We start from the raw sequence: 15,749 nt of genomic DNA, 5'->3' as shown, positions 1-15,749 counted from the left end.
ATCATCCAGGCACAAGCTTTATCTAAGAGATCTTAAAGGGTGCATCTTTCTGATGAACACGAAAAGCTGTGTTGTGTGGCACCGTAAGCGTTTGCCTTCCTCTGCAGGACGAGTGGGGAATGCTTGGGATGCCCCAGCTGCTGTCCCTAATATAAACTATTAAATTGGAAAGCCTTTTCCTCCCTGATGGAGCCAAAGCTCTTCATCCTGCAGACAGCAGCTTCTCGGGGAGCGTGAGGAAGAAGTGACTCCTTATGCACCCAAAGTAGTGCAATCAAAAGTTCATTCTGATTAGGAATAATTGACTCCAAATTTTAACAGACGGATTTCTAAGTCTGCCAGGACAGTAATCTGTCCTACTAAACACACTGTGTTAATCATCATGATCATCTACATGTATATCTACAAGTGATCATGAAGATGCTTAGGGGCTGGAGCCCCTCTCCTGGGAAGCCGGGCTGGGAGAGCTGGGGCTGTTCAGCCTGGAGAAGAGCAGGCTCCGGGGGGGCCTTAGAGCAGCTCCCAGCGCCTGAAGGGGCCGGCAGGAAAGCTGGGGGGGGGCTTCTTACAGGGGCACGTGTGACAGGGCACGGGGGTGGCTTTGAGCGCAGAGAGGGTAGATGCAGGTCAGAGATCAGGAAGAACCTCTCCCCGTGAGGGTGGCAAGGCGGTGGGCCAGGCTGCCCAGAGCAGCTGTGGGTGCCCCATCCCTGGCAGTGCTCCAGGCCAGGCTGGATGGGGCTGGGAGCAGCCTGGGCTGATGGGAAACCTGCCCGGGGCAGGGGTGGGAACGAGATGGTCTTTAAGGTCCCTTCCAGCCCAAACCATTCTGTGATTCTATGATCTATGTAAGTAGTGCATCTAAACACGTAGTTGCACAGTGGCGTTTCACCTAGCTCTTGGAACAGGTGGCCATCAGTCACCACCGGCCACCCATCACCAGCAAGAACACTGATAGAGCCTGGCTGTAAATGTTTTCCTATGCTTCTGGGTTCGTACCAGGCCCCAACTGAAAGCAGCACGAACATATATAAGTAATGATGCAAAACCCACATAATCCTCATTACAAATCTACTCAGCAGCAAAACCAGAGCAATCCATTTCTACAGAAATTCTGGAGTGCCAGAGATTTGTGTAGAAAAGTAACGATATAATTGAGAAATGCTTAGATTAATAATTACTGAAATTAAGCTGTTTATAAAGCTCCTGAGTTTGACTTAAGGGAGGTGGCAAGGATGCAGGAACTTTTACTCCATTACACTGTATGTAAAGCGAGTGTAACATTCCTATAAAAATGGAAATGCATGCAGAGGTTAAGTGGAAGAGTCTCCCTGTCATCCTCCAGGCTACTGAAAAAAAGAGCAGGAAGAAGGAGCATTTGGATGGAGAGGCAGCAGAGAAGATTCAATTATTTGTCAAAAAGTAAAAAATAATCCTGTGTTCCTTTCCCAGTGAGTCATCCAAGCCTTCTAATTACTTTCTACAGATTTAGAGGAAAAGCCAAAATCCAGACAGCAGCCTCAGATGTGGACTCCAGCACGCTCTCAAGCGTGGTTCCATTGAACAGGTTGCTCCTAAGCGTCACGAGGACAGGCAGAGCACCCCTGTAACAGAGATGCTGCACGTAACGTGTCACACAACATGCACACCGCAAAGTTTAGTTCAGTTTTATTTTCCACTGTAACGGGTTTTGAATGATACATCATGCAGTCTGCCAGTGTATCCATCCATCTCTGATGGAATTTTAGAACGAAGATAAAAGACTTATCTCCACGGGATGGGGGAAGGAGGGTTCAGGTCTGCTATCAAGAGTTTAATACATTTCAGCATCGTTTGATGCAATGGCAAAAAATTTCCCCTTGTTACCAGCAAAATGTGTCCACAATTTATTTTTTCCTAAATTGAACACTACTGTAAAGATACATAGAGCCCAGAGAATACACATCTGCAGTACACGTTACACACTTTACAAACTAGACATGTATAATTCTACAGAATGCCTCAACCCCCGTGGTTCTCCCACAACGAAAAAAAGTGTTCCAATGGACAAGACTGTGAGAGTGAGAGAGGTGTTCCATCCTGCACAGCGGATGTTGTCCAGTGCACTTCGCAGTTTGTACAGGCACAGTGAAGACGAAAATCAAAGCAAGGGTAGATTAAGATTATCCTGCCCATTTCTTTGTCGATTCCTTCCATTTCCAACTGAGATGTACTTCATTCATGTTTACACAGGGTCTTTCTCATTCAGTAACGAGAATCTGATTAGGCCTTCTCCTTTTGGACCTGCATCACCGTTAGCTTTAAATACCCATTAATTCAAATAAAACAACGTTCAGCTTAATATTTATTTCCAAGCCTTATTTAGAAAAAAATCAGGCAAATGTGCATCCTAGTCCATTAGGCTTTATAAAATGAAATGTAATAAGGTTCTGTAGGCAGAAGTTACCGTAGCAAAGTTTTTGTGACTTATTTTTGAGTTTCCAGAGTATTCAGGATAATCCACTCTCACCCTTGTTGAGTTAAATACAAACTTAAAAATGCATCAGCCGAGATCTTTCCAGGTTTCAAACCTTCCTTGATTTCAAGAAAACAAGTCGATGAAACGTGAACTCAAGGACAAACACAAGATATTTTAACATAGCATTAAGAGAAGCTCAAGTGAGCAGGAAATACTTTTTACTTACTAGCAAAAAAAACAATAAGCACTTTAGTTCCATCTGAAGTACGTTTTCCATTTGTGAACGGTATTTCCACCAAAATTTGTCCCATGCATGACATTTTAGATGTGAAATTTGATTTGCGCTGTACAAATCACAACTTGAAAATTAGCCTAGAATAAATACAACACAACATTCAAAGACCAAAGAAAGTAAGATAGCATCAAGTAGTGGAAATAGCGAGAGACAGGTTTTGATTTCTGCAGAGCAGATGTGTGGTTTTCATTTCTATATATAAAATGTGTAAGACTTAAAAATGGTACAAAAGTTGAATATACAATACGCAATACAAACTTAAGTTGCCTAATTAAAATAGGCTTACAAACCAAGAATCTATATATAAGCAGAGTAAGTTCAATTGACAATAATTTCCAATCGTGTAAATATCTCTGTGTTCCTTTTTGAGAATTTTAGCCTAAGGCATCTTTTCATTATTGCAGTTATAGAAAGTCCTCCTGCAGTCTTGATGTAAAAGTTAACTTGGAGAAACCTAACGTTATTTTAGCTAGATGAACTGACTGGCTGATCAGCACTAGCACAATTAAGAGATGTCAAAGCTAACTTATTACTCAAGCTGAAGAAAGCTGTCTAAACTGCCATACATAACTAATGGTGATGGTGTGAGGAACTTGATACATTTTTATTATTTTTTTAAGGTAATGCTGCATCTACAAAATACTTCCATATCGAACTCTGAATCTGAGACAGAACAAAAGGTTTACTACAATACAAAATCTCTGACAGCAATTAAGTTTGGTATCTTTTCCAAGACAACTGTTTGAGAACCAAAACAAGAGGATCATTAGTTCATAGTAGAAATTGCAGCTCTGAACAGCTGATAAGATAGTACAGAGTAGTTCTGAATTAGTAATTTTATTAAAGATTGCATATGGCAAGTTCACAGTTCATTTTTCTGGCAGTGCACATGCACATAAAGAAAGAAAATATAAAACTTTGGAAAATACAAAATAAATTAAATACATGCAAATTTGCAACTTCATTAAATATTTTTTAGCAAAATGCTCCCCAAAATAGTGCAACATTAAAAAAAAACCCCAACAGTTAAATTAAGTCCAACTTACTTTGCACCAACCTAAATAATTTCAGTAGAAAAAAATATCTAAAGTCAATTCACAATCTTTCAAAACGCTCTACATCAACTAAATAGTTCTACATCTACTAACAAACACATTAAGTAATAAAAAAAATAATAAATCAATCTCAAGTTAAATAAGAGCAAACGCCTGCAAAACAAGACTAGAAGGGCTATGCTCAGCTGTAACCTTCCTAGAACCCACGCTTCATTAAGACGTAACGTTGCATGCTACGCACACCTGAACACGGAAGATATGTGTGTGGCACAGAAGCGGTAGGCAGGGAGGAAGAGGAGGAGGAGTAGCTTCTGCTTGCCAGCGGAACCTTCCCAGCACGATTCCAGTGCCCCCTTGCTGAGAAGACAGAAACTTTCTGTGTGACACGAGAGAGTTCCAAGAAAGGCAAGCGGGCTGATCCTTACCTCCGTGAGCACAAGCATACCATCCCTAGGATGACTTGTATATTGTAACTTATGAAGACGTTCTTTTCCCCTTGCAATACACTCTTCACCTCCTAACAAACGCATTCCCATATCTGGTCTGCAAAGGACAGCTTGAGTATACAACTCTCACTTCCTTTTGACTCACTCTATGCAATTTTTTTAAGGTAGGGTCTGGGGTTTGGGAGATTATTTTCTTTTATTCTTTAAGGTAGTGTCTGTTCTGGTAGGGGACTGTTCACTCCAGCATCTGAATTCCAGTGTGAACAGATCGGGGCTTGCCAAAAGCATGTGGGAAGGGGAAAGGGCGAGGGGAGGGAGGGGGAGGCGGGCAGGGGGGGGATGCTTGTCAGCTTTTCCAAGACAAGATTTCCACAGCATTCTGAAAGCCTTCAAAATTTCATAGAGAACAACGCTTACAAACACATGGCTAGCCATCACACTCCAGGAAAACCCACCACTGTAGGAAGAACTACAAGCAGATCAGATCTTAATTTTAAAATAGGTCACACAGATATATTCATGTAACTACCAAACTTCAAAACCTAGATCTATACTAACAGATTTCTCTGCATCCCGTTTGATCTTTACCAGGTACTGCAATAAAGGTTATTTTATACAGTCCAAAGATTTTATCAGGATATTACAAATGGTTCTTTGGGGAAATTTACTTCTGAAAATGTAAGCAGTAAAATTAAACCATATAGCAGCACATTTTCATCCCCTAAAAATATAAAATAATATGTATATTATACAGTAAATCAGTCATGACAGAGCACAATCACCTGCTTTTGATGGCACTTGGTCATTGAATCATTAAATTCTTTGATGCCAGAAGTCGGGATTTACAGATGCAACAGAGGACTTCAAAAATGCATCAATCTGAGTGTAGAAGCCCCAACCTAACCAGCGCCAAGGGGTCAAACGCAGTCAGTGAGAGATTCTGAGTGGCAGACTTCCTATCGTTACTTAGATGGTTATGTTAAATACATTGTACAAGTATCTGTAGAAGAGTTGAGCTGAACACTTCTGTACACGTGAAGATCCTACGAAGCTCAAAATACCTGGGACCAGTGCATTGCAGATGGCTGTAGGAAGCGCAGGATGAACAGGATGTGGATCAGGTTGAAGAGGGGGAAAAAAGAAACTAGTGACTTAATGACAGTCCTTAACATGCTAAGTGGAATCAACCTGTCAAAAGAGAGCAAGAAAGGTAATGATAATTAGTGGATATTTGAGATTATAAAGCAGATATGCAACACGGCAAATCAACTGATACCTGCACTTCATAGAAACGTGATGCACAGCAACCAAAGAGCCACCATAACAGCCATGAAATGAGCGTCACAAAGCACAATTTTAACAATTCATAAAATTAGGGTCTCAGTTACTAAGTCTTGGAGAGGAATTTTGCCAGATTTATCTTCAAAGTTCCCAGCCCACAAATTGGCACAATCATAATGAAACAATTCTCTTGAATTAATTCTTTGCCTCCTGTAGTGTGGCATTATGTTTTGCCTAAACACTATCTAAAGGTCTAACATTTTTTTTTTTCTTTTTATGTCTCTGTTCTTTTAAAAGGATTTCTCTCCACTGGTTGGCACTTGGATATGGCAAAGAGCAAATGTGTGTGTGTATCTTATGTAACAAGTAAAGGAAGTAACTGCAGCTGAGTTTGAAAACTTACTATAAAATGAAGGGATGAAAAAATATAAATCCAAAACAATCCTCCTGTTCTGTATGTCTCCTGACAGAGAGGTACTTTCCCGATACACACACACACACATATATATATATAAAAAAATACGTGTTTACAGAAATCAAGAAAAATATTTTATATAATATCCTGAGACTATAGTATATTTATATACAATACCCTGACATTTATATTATCAACATATATTTCATATATATATATATATACACGCTATATAATTTTATATATATACAATATGCAGGCATGTCTCTCACTAATTTAATAGCAATTCCATCCAGAAGCAAAGTTCAAGGCACTTATCAAGTATAAAGGTGTAAATTTGATTATAAAACATTTAAAACACAGACTTTTAAAAACTCTTGGGTTTGAACTTTTTCTCCTCCCGCATTACTCATTAGCCATATGGAAAGCCCCACATAAGTAACCGGAAGTGCCTAGCATTTTTAAATTAGCTAATACAAAAATCAGCCTTACAAAGAGAGGTGTGTTTGCCTCAATTAAGCATTTTCTTGTATAGTTACTTAAAGAAAACTTGTTCATATTCAAGATCAAGTTATAAAAATAAATAAATACGTAAATATTGATGCATCAGGGTTTTGAAATTTACCCTAAATTAATGGTGGGAACTGTAGTTAGCTCCTAGTTGTCATCCTTATTAAAGGAAACCAGGATGGTTATTAATTTATGCATCTTACTGGCTAGATTATCTACGGTCTGCCTAGATTAAATATAGTTATTCATCTTGCTCAAGGATGGGGAGGTGCTGGGAACATACCAGAGACCTTAGGATAAGGGACATACAGACAAGAGCCTATTTGCACAACGTATTTCACAAATGCAGATCCCAGAACAGGCTGCTTTAATAATTTCAGTATACCATGATGGAGCATTGCTGCAGTCGTTAGCATATCTTCACGTCAGTCCTTTCCTTCTCTTTTGAAATGAGGTATCAGACAAGTTTGAGCAAATATTAGAAGGGGAGGATAGGCAGATAACCAGCTCCCTTCAGATTTGAAATATGAAAACACACATCATCAACGCATCTGCTGCTGGTCTGCCTGCCCAAGGCTCCCAGGCAGCGCCGGAGCATCCCCGGTGTGCTCACAGGTCTATGGATACCAGGAGAGCATCCTCCAGCTCAGTCCCTCAGAAAGGTGTTGGAAAGCTGGTGAAGGCAAACCTAGAAGTCTGCACAGGGCACCACTTGCTCTGGCAGAAGAAATTTTACCAATGAACTTTGTGAGAACAGCAAGAGCAATATTGGCTGTTACTGAGGGGTAATCAATGATAATCAATGCCTGGCCTAACAGCAGTAAGTGTCTATTATCTTTACCGTGAATAATGAATGAATGCAAGATAAATTTCTCCTCGTCCTGGTATAAAAGTTTTCATTCCAGAAAGAGGGATGTTACTTGGCAACAAACATATAAACCCCCCACCTTTATTTCACTGCTATTAAATGAACATACGAGAAAGTTCTGTTCTAATTCTAGCTGTGTAGAACTATGCCATTCAAAAGCAGAGTGTAATTCTACAGAGCACAGAAATGTCTTGACGATATTACGGAAATAATCTGTATAAAGTTTTCCATGTGCAAGTAGTACCTTTACTAACACTCTTACTCAGGCCCCTGATCCTACAAGCTCAGAATTCAGATTACTCCAGTACTCCCAAAATCATTTGCCAGCCAAAGTTGCAACTTGCCAATATCTTAACCGAAGGACCAAAACTGATGAGAAGTGACCTTCTTATCACTGCCCAGCCTTAGTTTACTACATCTTCAAGAACTCTTTCTAGGTGTATGGAAAAAATCTAGAACTTGACTGAGTTTAAAAACCAACTATAAAGCCTGAAATGCGGTTCTTTGGCATAGTAATCATAGAATCGAATCACTGAATACCTCAGCTTGGAACAGACCCATAAGGATTGTTGAGTCCAACTCCCAAGACATTTCAAATTCTTGCCTTACAGACCCCATGTATGGCCTAACAGAGCCAGGCATTAGACTGAATCTTGAGTGACAAGGGAACTAGACCAAGAAATGCCATAAAGGAACACTATTGTCCATTAAGAAAAACCCACACACAGAGACACTTTTTCAACCGCTTCATTCCAACCAGCAGGGCTTCCATTTGGTTTTCAGATGTATTTATTTTCCCCATTTTTTTCAGAAACTGTAAATCCTTAAGTTTACCCAGTTTCTTCTAAGATCTTCCATCTTCTTTTCCTCCACCCCTGTTGTCCATGAGCTCTCCTCTGCAACGTGTTCCAAGTGTGCCTTGAATCTGCTCATCCTCCACTGCCCTCAAATCTAAAAGTCAGCATCTAAAACATTTAAGAGGTATCCCATGCCTTCTGATTGACTTTTGATTGATTTCCAAAACCCTATCTTGTTATACACCCATCTGGTTTTAAGTGCATTTATTTTGTTAGTAACTTTTATTAACCTACAGTCGTTCACTTGACATGTGCCTATACCTGATGTATAGCCTGTCTGAGTCTGACACTTAATTTCCTAGCAGATGGTATATTAAAGGCCCACCCAGTTTAGGCAGGTAGCAGTCTTTTTTCCCACAAAGCAGCAGTTATGATATATGTTTGGAAATATTTTACATGCTTTTATCGCACTCCTTTTCCCTTTGCTCTTTCACGGAGGTGGGGATGCAATGAAGTAGATAGACAAGCTATCTTGCTTGTGAGATGGAAAAGCCAGTTTCAGTTCATAATGAACCAATGCACAAAAACACTCAGCAAAGACTTGCCCTTATTCATCCACAGTGAAAATATGTTGCTTGCAGCTACAGAGCTATGGAAAACACAATGAACAGAAACAATCTGCACAACACAATAACAGCTTGAGTGCGATGTGATGGATGGTTTGCATGCATGCATGACATGAAACATTCTCCAAAAAAAGAAAAAGAAAAAAACACCCAAGAATGCCGAGTGCCTAAAGGAACCCACAAACTGTCATAACAGAGTCATAAGCCAGAATTAATCCTCAAGGAGAGAAAAAAGCCAAACTTGGAGGGATAACTTAGCGGTTTTAATGGCTTTTCACAGCCACTCACTACCATCCAACTCTTAGCACGCCTGTAACATAAAGTTGTCATCTAAAATAATAGAAGATGTAATAAAATAAATGGGAGGACAGGATACATGAAGCAGTCTCATGGGAATACGCCGCTCATCTTTCCAGGATGAGATTTTTGTTTAGGAGAAAACCTCAAGCCCTTGCAATTAAAGTATTTCCATTTTTTTTCTGAAGACAGCTGAATAAGAGTGCAAAGCAAAAGAAACAAAAGTGAAGTTTGCCAAACTGTGACACACAAATTTGGAAAGCTCTGTGCTGCTGCCACTTACGGCTGCTCTGCCCTGTCCCAGGCCGGAATATCAAAATATATTATTATATTATATATATTATATATATTATCAATTTTATATATATATAAAAATCATATTCTATATAATATAACAGAAATATAATCATGTTACAGAAAGCAAAAAATTATATGAGCAGAAGGAACCTCTGGAACTCTATTTTTACTACATGAGTTTCACACCTCTATGTGTGAATTTTAGTACAGATCTAAACAGAGTTTTTCAGTTTATTAAAAAATTTTTAAGTCATTAAAATAAACACTCTCAGCAGCAGCTTGCAAGGCATTCTAACAAGGCACTCCTCACTAATTTTCACAGTTAAATTATCAGCAAATGACTCCTACTAAAACTAGAAAAAAAACAAACCTGTGGGTCTTCTAAAAGCAAGACTGAAATATAGAAAAAACTGGGTGATCAGTGAAAGAGTAAGTTACTTTGCTCTTACTTCTTGTCTATTTGGTGTTGTGATAGTAGCTGGAGTTTGACAACCCTCCCCCTCGGATGGCATGGACAGCCGTTGGAGAAGATGCTGGGTAGTGACCAGGGCGGATGGGCTTGGCTGCAGAATAAGAGGAAACCAAACAAGACATTTAGCTTTCACACAAGGCTTTCTACAGCGCACCTTCTCCTCTAGTACAAACCTCCTTGTTTCCAAACAAGGAGCCATGCTTGGCAGAGCAGTCTATAACCTGCCTCTGCGGAACATCGCATTCCCTTACCTCAGCCAGCAACAAACCCATCCATTTTCTGCCTGTGACAGAACCATTTAACCGTCCTGTGCAAGCCCCTCACGTCTGCCAAGATTATGGACTGTCCACACAACAGAGGGAAGTCATGACCCACTTGGTGGTCAGGGATGTACTTTCTATGTTCAATTTGACTACGTACATCATTTCAGCTGACACTGAGACAAAGCTAGCGATGGCTTTCTACAAGACGTAGCATACAACAGGAAATAATTGTCTCTCAGGTTTTAAGACCCCGGTGTTAGCATACCATCCAAAACATTATCCTTCTACTTTAGCAATTCCAACAGATCATTTAAAAAATTGCCCATCTGAAATGCCATTTGATTTCATGCACACATTCAGATCACACCACAAAGATATATCAAGCACCTAAATTATATAGGAAGATCTTTGACTCTACACAGTCCAAATTAGATCACAAGGAGAAGTAATCAGGGGCAAAAAAAAGAGAAAGGGACAAGGTCCCGAAAGGCAAGGAAAGAATGAAAGCAGAAGGAGAGTATGTGGGGGAGGAGGAAGAAAGTGAGAGACTAATTTAAAGAGACAAGTTTTCAGGTCACTAGAAGGGCACACAAGACCCATTATGCCATCTATTTACTGAGTTAAATAGCAGAGGCACTTTAAACTTTAGGTGGGGCAGACTCTATTAAAAAGTGAAGGCTTTGAAGATTCCTGTGCAGCAGAGGAGAAGCAGACCCTGTGGTTTGCCCTGGACTGCTGCTTTCAAAGCTCTCTCTATTTAAACACGAGCAAACTGACCAACCATGAAGTATGCGAGCGACCACTAACCCTTTAGCTCCATGTCCTTACCGATTTGAGCAGAGTGTGCTCGCCGTGCCATGTTTTTGGCTCTCACAGCCTCCTTAATGCGATCTACCTCCTGCTGGTACCGTTTGCGGTCTCGCATGGCGTTCTCCTTGGCCTCCTTCAGTGCGCTCTCCAGGGCCTTAACTCTCTCTGCCGTAGCTCTAAGTCGTTTTTCCAGCTTAGGAAGCTCGCAACGAAGATCTGCATTATCACGTACCAACTGCAAGAAAAGAAGTTTCAGAAATATCCTGTCAGAAACCTATGAGGACCGATGGGAAAGGTCCTCTTACAAGGAGAGACAGAAAAAGCCACCAATTCGTCTTCCCACCTTGTATACTACAAATGAAACAGGCCTCTTCCAGAAACGGCTGTAAAAAGCTTACGTCAAAGCGAGATTTATTTTTAATCATGCAGTTCCTTTGTCTAACTGAGGTATAATACTAATTTAAATTATTCGAGACAGATCAAAGAACAAGTAAGTTTACTCCATTCAACAAAATTTCACAAATCTGATCCTGAAGGGTGGGGGGTCCAGGACAAACCCTGCTATTGCACGGCACTCTGCTACTGCAACTGGCTTTACTAGACTTTAAGAGCAACTGCAGCAGAAATTCTACTTTTCTTCAGAACGCAGAAATATCCAGCATTTCACAAATACTTGATCACCCTCATTATTTCAAAATAATAATGATGAAATATGTCTTACAGGTAACACCGGGTATCATCAAAAACTCATCTCCAGTGGCTATGGCATGCTTACCTACTTGTCCCCTACTCAAGCATATGGGAAAACTGGAAACTTCAATGCCTCAGACATTGCTAAAAAATCACTTTAAGGGCTGTAGTTATAAGTGTGATCATGTGCTACTCTGAATTCATGCTCTTCCTCAATTAAATACAAACCTGAGCAAGGTCTATCAATTACCACAATAACATATAACTTTACACGCAACAGCAGCCAAGGGAGGTGATTGCTTTTTTGATAAATAAAAAGCTGATGCAAACAGTTAGAAAATCCAGTACAATTTCTACTGAACAGATTATACCACTACTAGAAGTCAACAGAAAACTGTTCCAAAGGAGCGATTCCCCCTTTTCTGGAGTGAAAGGAAGAAAGTGGTTTAACTACCACATTAATAACACAGTAATGCAACAGCACGTACTAACATTCACACATTGTTTGACAATCCAAATGTTTTACACCTGCTAGTTCAGGCTTAGTGCCAGAAGAAAAACACAAAGCAAGCTAAAAGATTGTCACAATGTGCTTTTTCTGCAAGTGTTGAACCCTTGTTCTACAAAATAGTTATAAGAGCAGGATGACAGCACATTCGGGTCAAGTCCAATGTCATTCTTCCCTCTAAGTTTTCTATGAGATGTAGACTCCTAGCTGGTTTTGAGTAAATATATGCTAATGAGAGCTATAAAAATCTGTATCTGAAAACCCAGCAGATGTGTGAACTGAGTGCAAAAAAGGCAAAACTTGTAAAAGGAAAAACACTCCTAACATGTCCTGATTTCCTTATTTAGAAACTAGGTCTTTAAACCATCTGTTCCCTGGGAATCTCAAAACACCGAACCTTAGGCGGACGCTTGTCATGGTCCAGCACTGCTTGCTTTTTTGGCACTTCCACAGGAATAAAGCAAGCAAATCTCATAGAGTATTGTGTCTCACTAATAACAGTTTCAGAAAACTGCACTGGAGAATGTTATGTCACTACTCAAAAATGAAATCAAAAGCGTCTTTACTGTTGTGTGCTATACACCTGAATAGTGGGACAGTTCAAAAATACTGTCATCTGAAAAGGGGGTGGAAGTATGCTTATGGGCAGAAATAGCCTAGTTTATCTAACAAGGTGCTACTTAGATATATACGCATACCACTGATACACACACTTCCAGCAAGCGGAGGGTAAGGCTCTTTCCTTGACGTATACCCGAAACGTTAGCCTACTACACATCCCCTCCACCCCCATTTGCACAGTGGGTACCTAGGGTGAAGGGCTCTCGGTAGCCCTTGTCTCTCTGAACAGCAGAATTCCAAAGGGAACGGGAACTCCACAAAAGAGGGAGGAGACAGAGATGGACATGCCCAGAAACTCTAGGCAGCTTCAGGCCAGGAGTCAAAACGAGGGATACATGATCCATCTGGAAACCAGCTATCAGCACACAAGGTAATAACAAACACTTGGTGCTGGTTTTTATACGTTACACCAATACAGGGACAATTAGTCTTGCCAAAACTCCTAGGATCTATTTTCACAGAAAAAATAATTTAACACATTCAGAAGTAGTATCAGTGGTGGCAAGAGCAGCTCTAACACCAGCTCCCAATGCCAAGAATTTCAGTTGAGAACTACAGATACCATTTCCCCAGACAGCACAGGTTACCTTCAAAAATTATCCTTTTAAACATAAAAAAGCACAATTTTTGAGGTGGAAGGAGAGGCAGAAGGAGAGGCAGAAGGAATCAGAGCCCCTACCTGTTTGTGAACCTTTGTAAGCTGTTCCAGGTTGTTCTCAAGAAAGGAAATTTTCTGCTTCTGCGCAGCACTTCCACCTCCATCGTCGCTGTCAAGTTCAACACTCTGCATAGAGAGTTGCAGCATTCAAAGCCAGGCAGAAACTCAAGAGGAAGCTCAGCTCTTTTGTGAATCCAAGCTTCCCAAAGGCAGAAATGTCTTCCAGAGCCCCAAATTAAAGAGCATTTATTTTACTTGTTCATTTGATCTTTAAGAGCCACATTCCCCACTACACAAAAAATAAACTATTCTTACTTGTGGAGGGATACTGCATAGGAAAATAATAGATTTTCATAGGGAAAATCTCTTTTCCATTTTTTGCCACTCCTGGGAGACATTTTTTATGTAATATCTGTTTTCAACCTTAAAAAAAAAAGTATAAAAACATTCTCCAAAACTACTCTAAAGGACTGAAAAATATTGTGAAGCCTTTGGCTATTTATGCAGCTTCTGACTCATCTTTGACAGTTGATAATACGTTCATTTCTGCCAAATAATAATTTGGCCAGGAAAAGGCTGACGAGTCACAAGCCCATAGAAAGAAAGGGCCACAGCATTCAGTGTGGCATAAGTTAGTGCAAGTTATATTGAATAATTTCTGGTAACCATTAAAACCATCTTTGAGAAATTTTGTAATTGAATTGGATTGATTCATTTTGTTTAACCACCAAGACTTGTCCGTAACAAATTAGGACCAAATAAAATCTAATAAACATTGGAACAGTTTTAATCTTATTACTCACTTATTGAAAAAGATAACATCCTATTTGCACCAACATGCACTAAAGGCTTCCCACAGATCCCAAACATACCGCAAAAAAGATGACACTTTGGTTTAAAAGAGTGCAGTCTTACTTTTTTAACGCGGGTGGTAAGATCTTGAACAAATAATTTGCGCAGGTTATGAAGCGTCTGAAGTTCTCTCGCCTGGAATAAAAAAAAATATAAAAAGCAGAAACCACTAAGACACTACTGTAGATAGCCTGGTGTAAAAATCCTCCTCAGATTTGAGTCAATACCATCGCTTTGTTGTGATTTACATATGGAGCTGTACCTGCCGGCAGGCACGCGCAGCTCACAGGAAAGCAGTGCTCGCGCTGTCCCCCACTGAAGAGCTCTTGCACCCCCCAGGGTACTCACCACGCCAAAGCCACTTCGGAAAAGACCTCGACTCTGCCTTAGGGCATGGGGAAACAACAGCAAAAAGCTGAAGTCTCACAAACCGGCCATGGTTACACACATCTAGTGACGTGCAAGAACTCTGGATTCACTCTCTAGCAAACACACTAGCCTGCTCCGAATTCTCGCTCACAGGCACTTAAGATGTTTAAGCAAGCAAGCAAGCTGTTACACTGGTCAGGTTCGAGGCAGGCGTGTAGCACTTCATTGTAGCTGCACTATTCAGCATGCTGGTTATTTCAGGTGATTTGAAGGAACAAGGACAGCAAAACAAAGAGTACCAGTAAACTTATCGATAATAGCTTATTCACAGGGGGGCAACAAGAATAGTTTTTATTCTTAAATTTTAAAATTCAGTTTCATGATTTGGCCAAATGCACAAATGTAGCCTGTTATGATCTAAAGTGATCACTTCCTCGGGCACAGGTACAAGTGTTTGGTAACACATCGGTGATGAAGACCTGGGGGAATAAAAAAGCTCAATAAAGTGTAACTAAGACATACCACTGTTTCCTCCAGCCCCTTAAGATCTTCTCTTGCTTGTTCCCTTTTATCATTAAGCAGTCTAGAAAGATCACATTAAACACAAATAAAAAATGTTGAAGCCATGTAGCACAGAACAGACTCAATCAAGATTCAGTTTGATTAGAACATCTGCAGATGTGAGCAAATTGTACATCTCTCTGCAGCTGTAATTATGCTGTCGACTGTCCCAGATATGCAGCTCTCTCACGTGGAACGGCTGAGCCACCATCTCCATTTTTTGTGCCCACACATGAAATCTCCAAGAAAGGGTTTTACTCTGACATCTGTTTTATTACTTAAAAAACAAAACAACAAAACCCCCCCCCAAAAGACGATCACCCCAAACCCCCAACTTCTTTCTTGTTTATTTTTGCTGTGCATTAAGGAATGAGGCGTTTAACACTTGCTGCGCTATTTTATAAAATCAGAGCTCTCAAAAAATCTTTTTTTGGCAAGTATCAAACCCACTATTGAAAAGCCTATGATATAAAACTATGGAGTAATTGGTAATCACTTATTAGTACTGCATGTTGGCTTTGTTACTGAAATGATACCTTCAGTGTGACTATTTCAACACAAAAGCCTCTCACTAGCATGTGCTGCCTGTGGACACGTTAA

At 40.2% G+C, this 15,749-nt stretch overlaps 1 protein-coding gene across 1 annotated transcript in view; it reads right to left on the bottom strand.

Moving 5' to 3' along the window:
* Window positions 1-1,655: 1,655 nt before the first annotated feature.
* KIF5C (kinesin family member 5C) overlaps window positions 1,656-15,749 on the bottom strand; it is an 85,516-nt gene continuing 71,422 nt past the window's right edge. Inside the window, exons 21-26 of the mRNA XM_055812681.1 lie at window positions 15,111-15,171; window positions 14,283-14,354; window positions 13,389-13,493; window positions 10,909-11,125; window positions 9,795-9,908; window positions 1,656-5,442 (exon numbers count right to left, since the gene is read on the bottom strand). Coding sequence (XP_055668656.1) covers window positions 9,802-9,908; window positions 10,909-11,125; window positions 13,389-13,493; window positions 14,283-14,354; window positions 15,111-15,171 — 562 coding nt within the window. The 3' untranslated portion in view covers window positions 1,656-5,442; window positions 9,795-9,801. The remainder of the gene's footprint in view (window positions 5,443-9,794; window positions 9,909-10,908; window positions 11,126-13,388; window positions 13,494-14,282; window positions 14,355-15,110; window positions 15,172-15,749) is intronic.

The sequence above is a fragment of the Falco peregrinus genome, chromosome 8 (genome assembly GCF_023634155.1).
Source record: "Falco peregrinus isolate bFalPer1 chromosome 8, bFalPer1.pri, whole genome shotgun sequence".
NCBI lineage: Eukaryota > Metazoa > Chordata > Aves > Falconiformes > Falconidae > Falco > Falco peregrinus.
The sequence above is the reverse complement of the archived record's forward strand: the minus strand, read 5'-3'. Positions and strand labels throughout refer to the sequence as shown.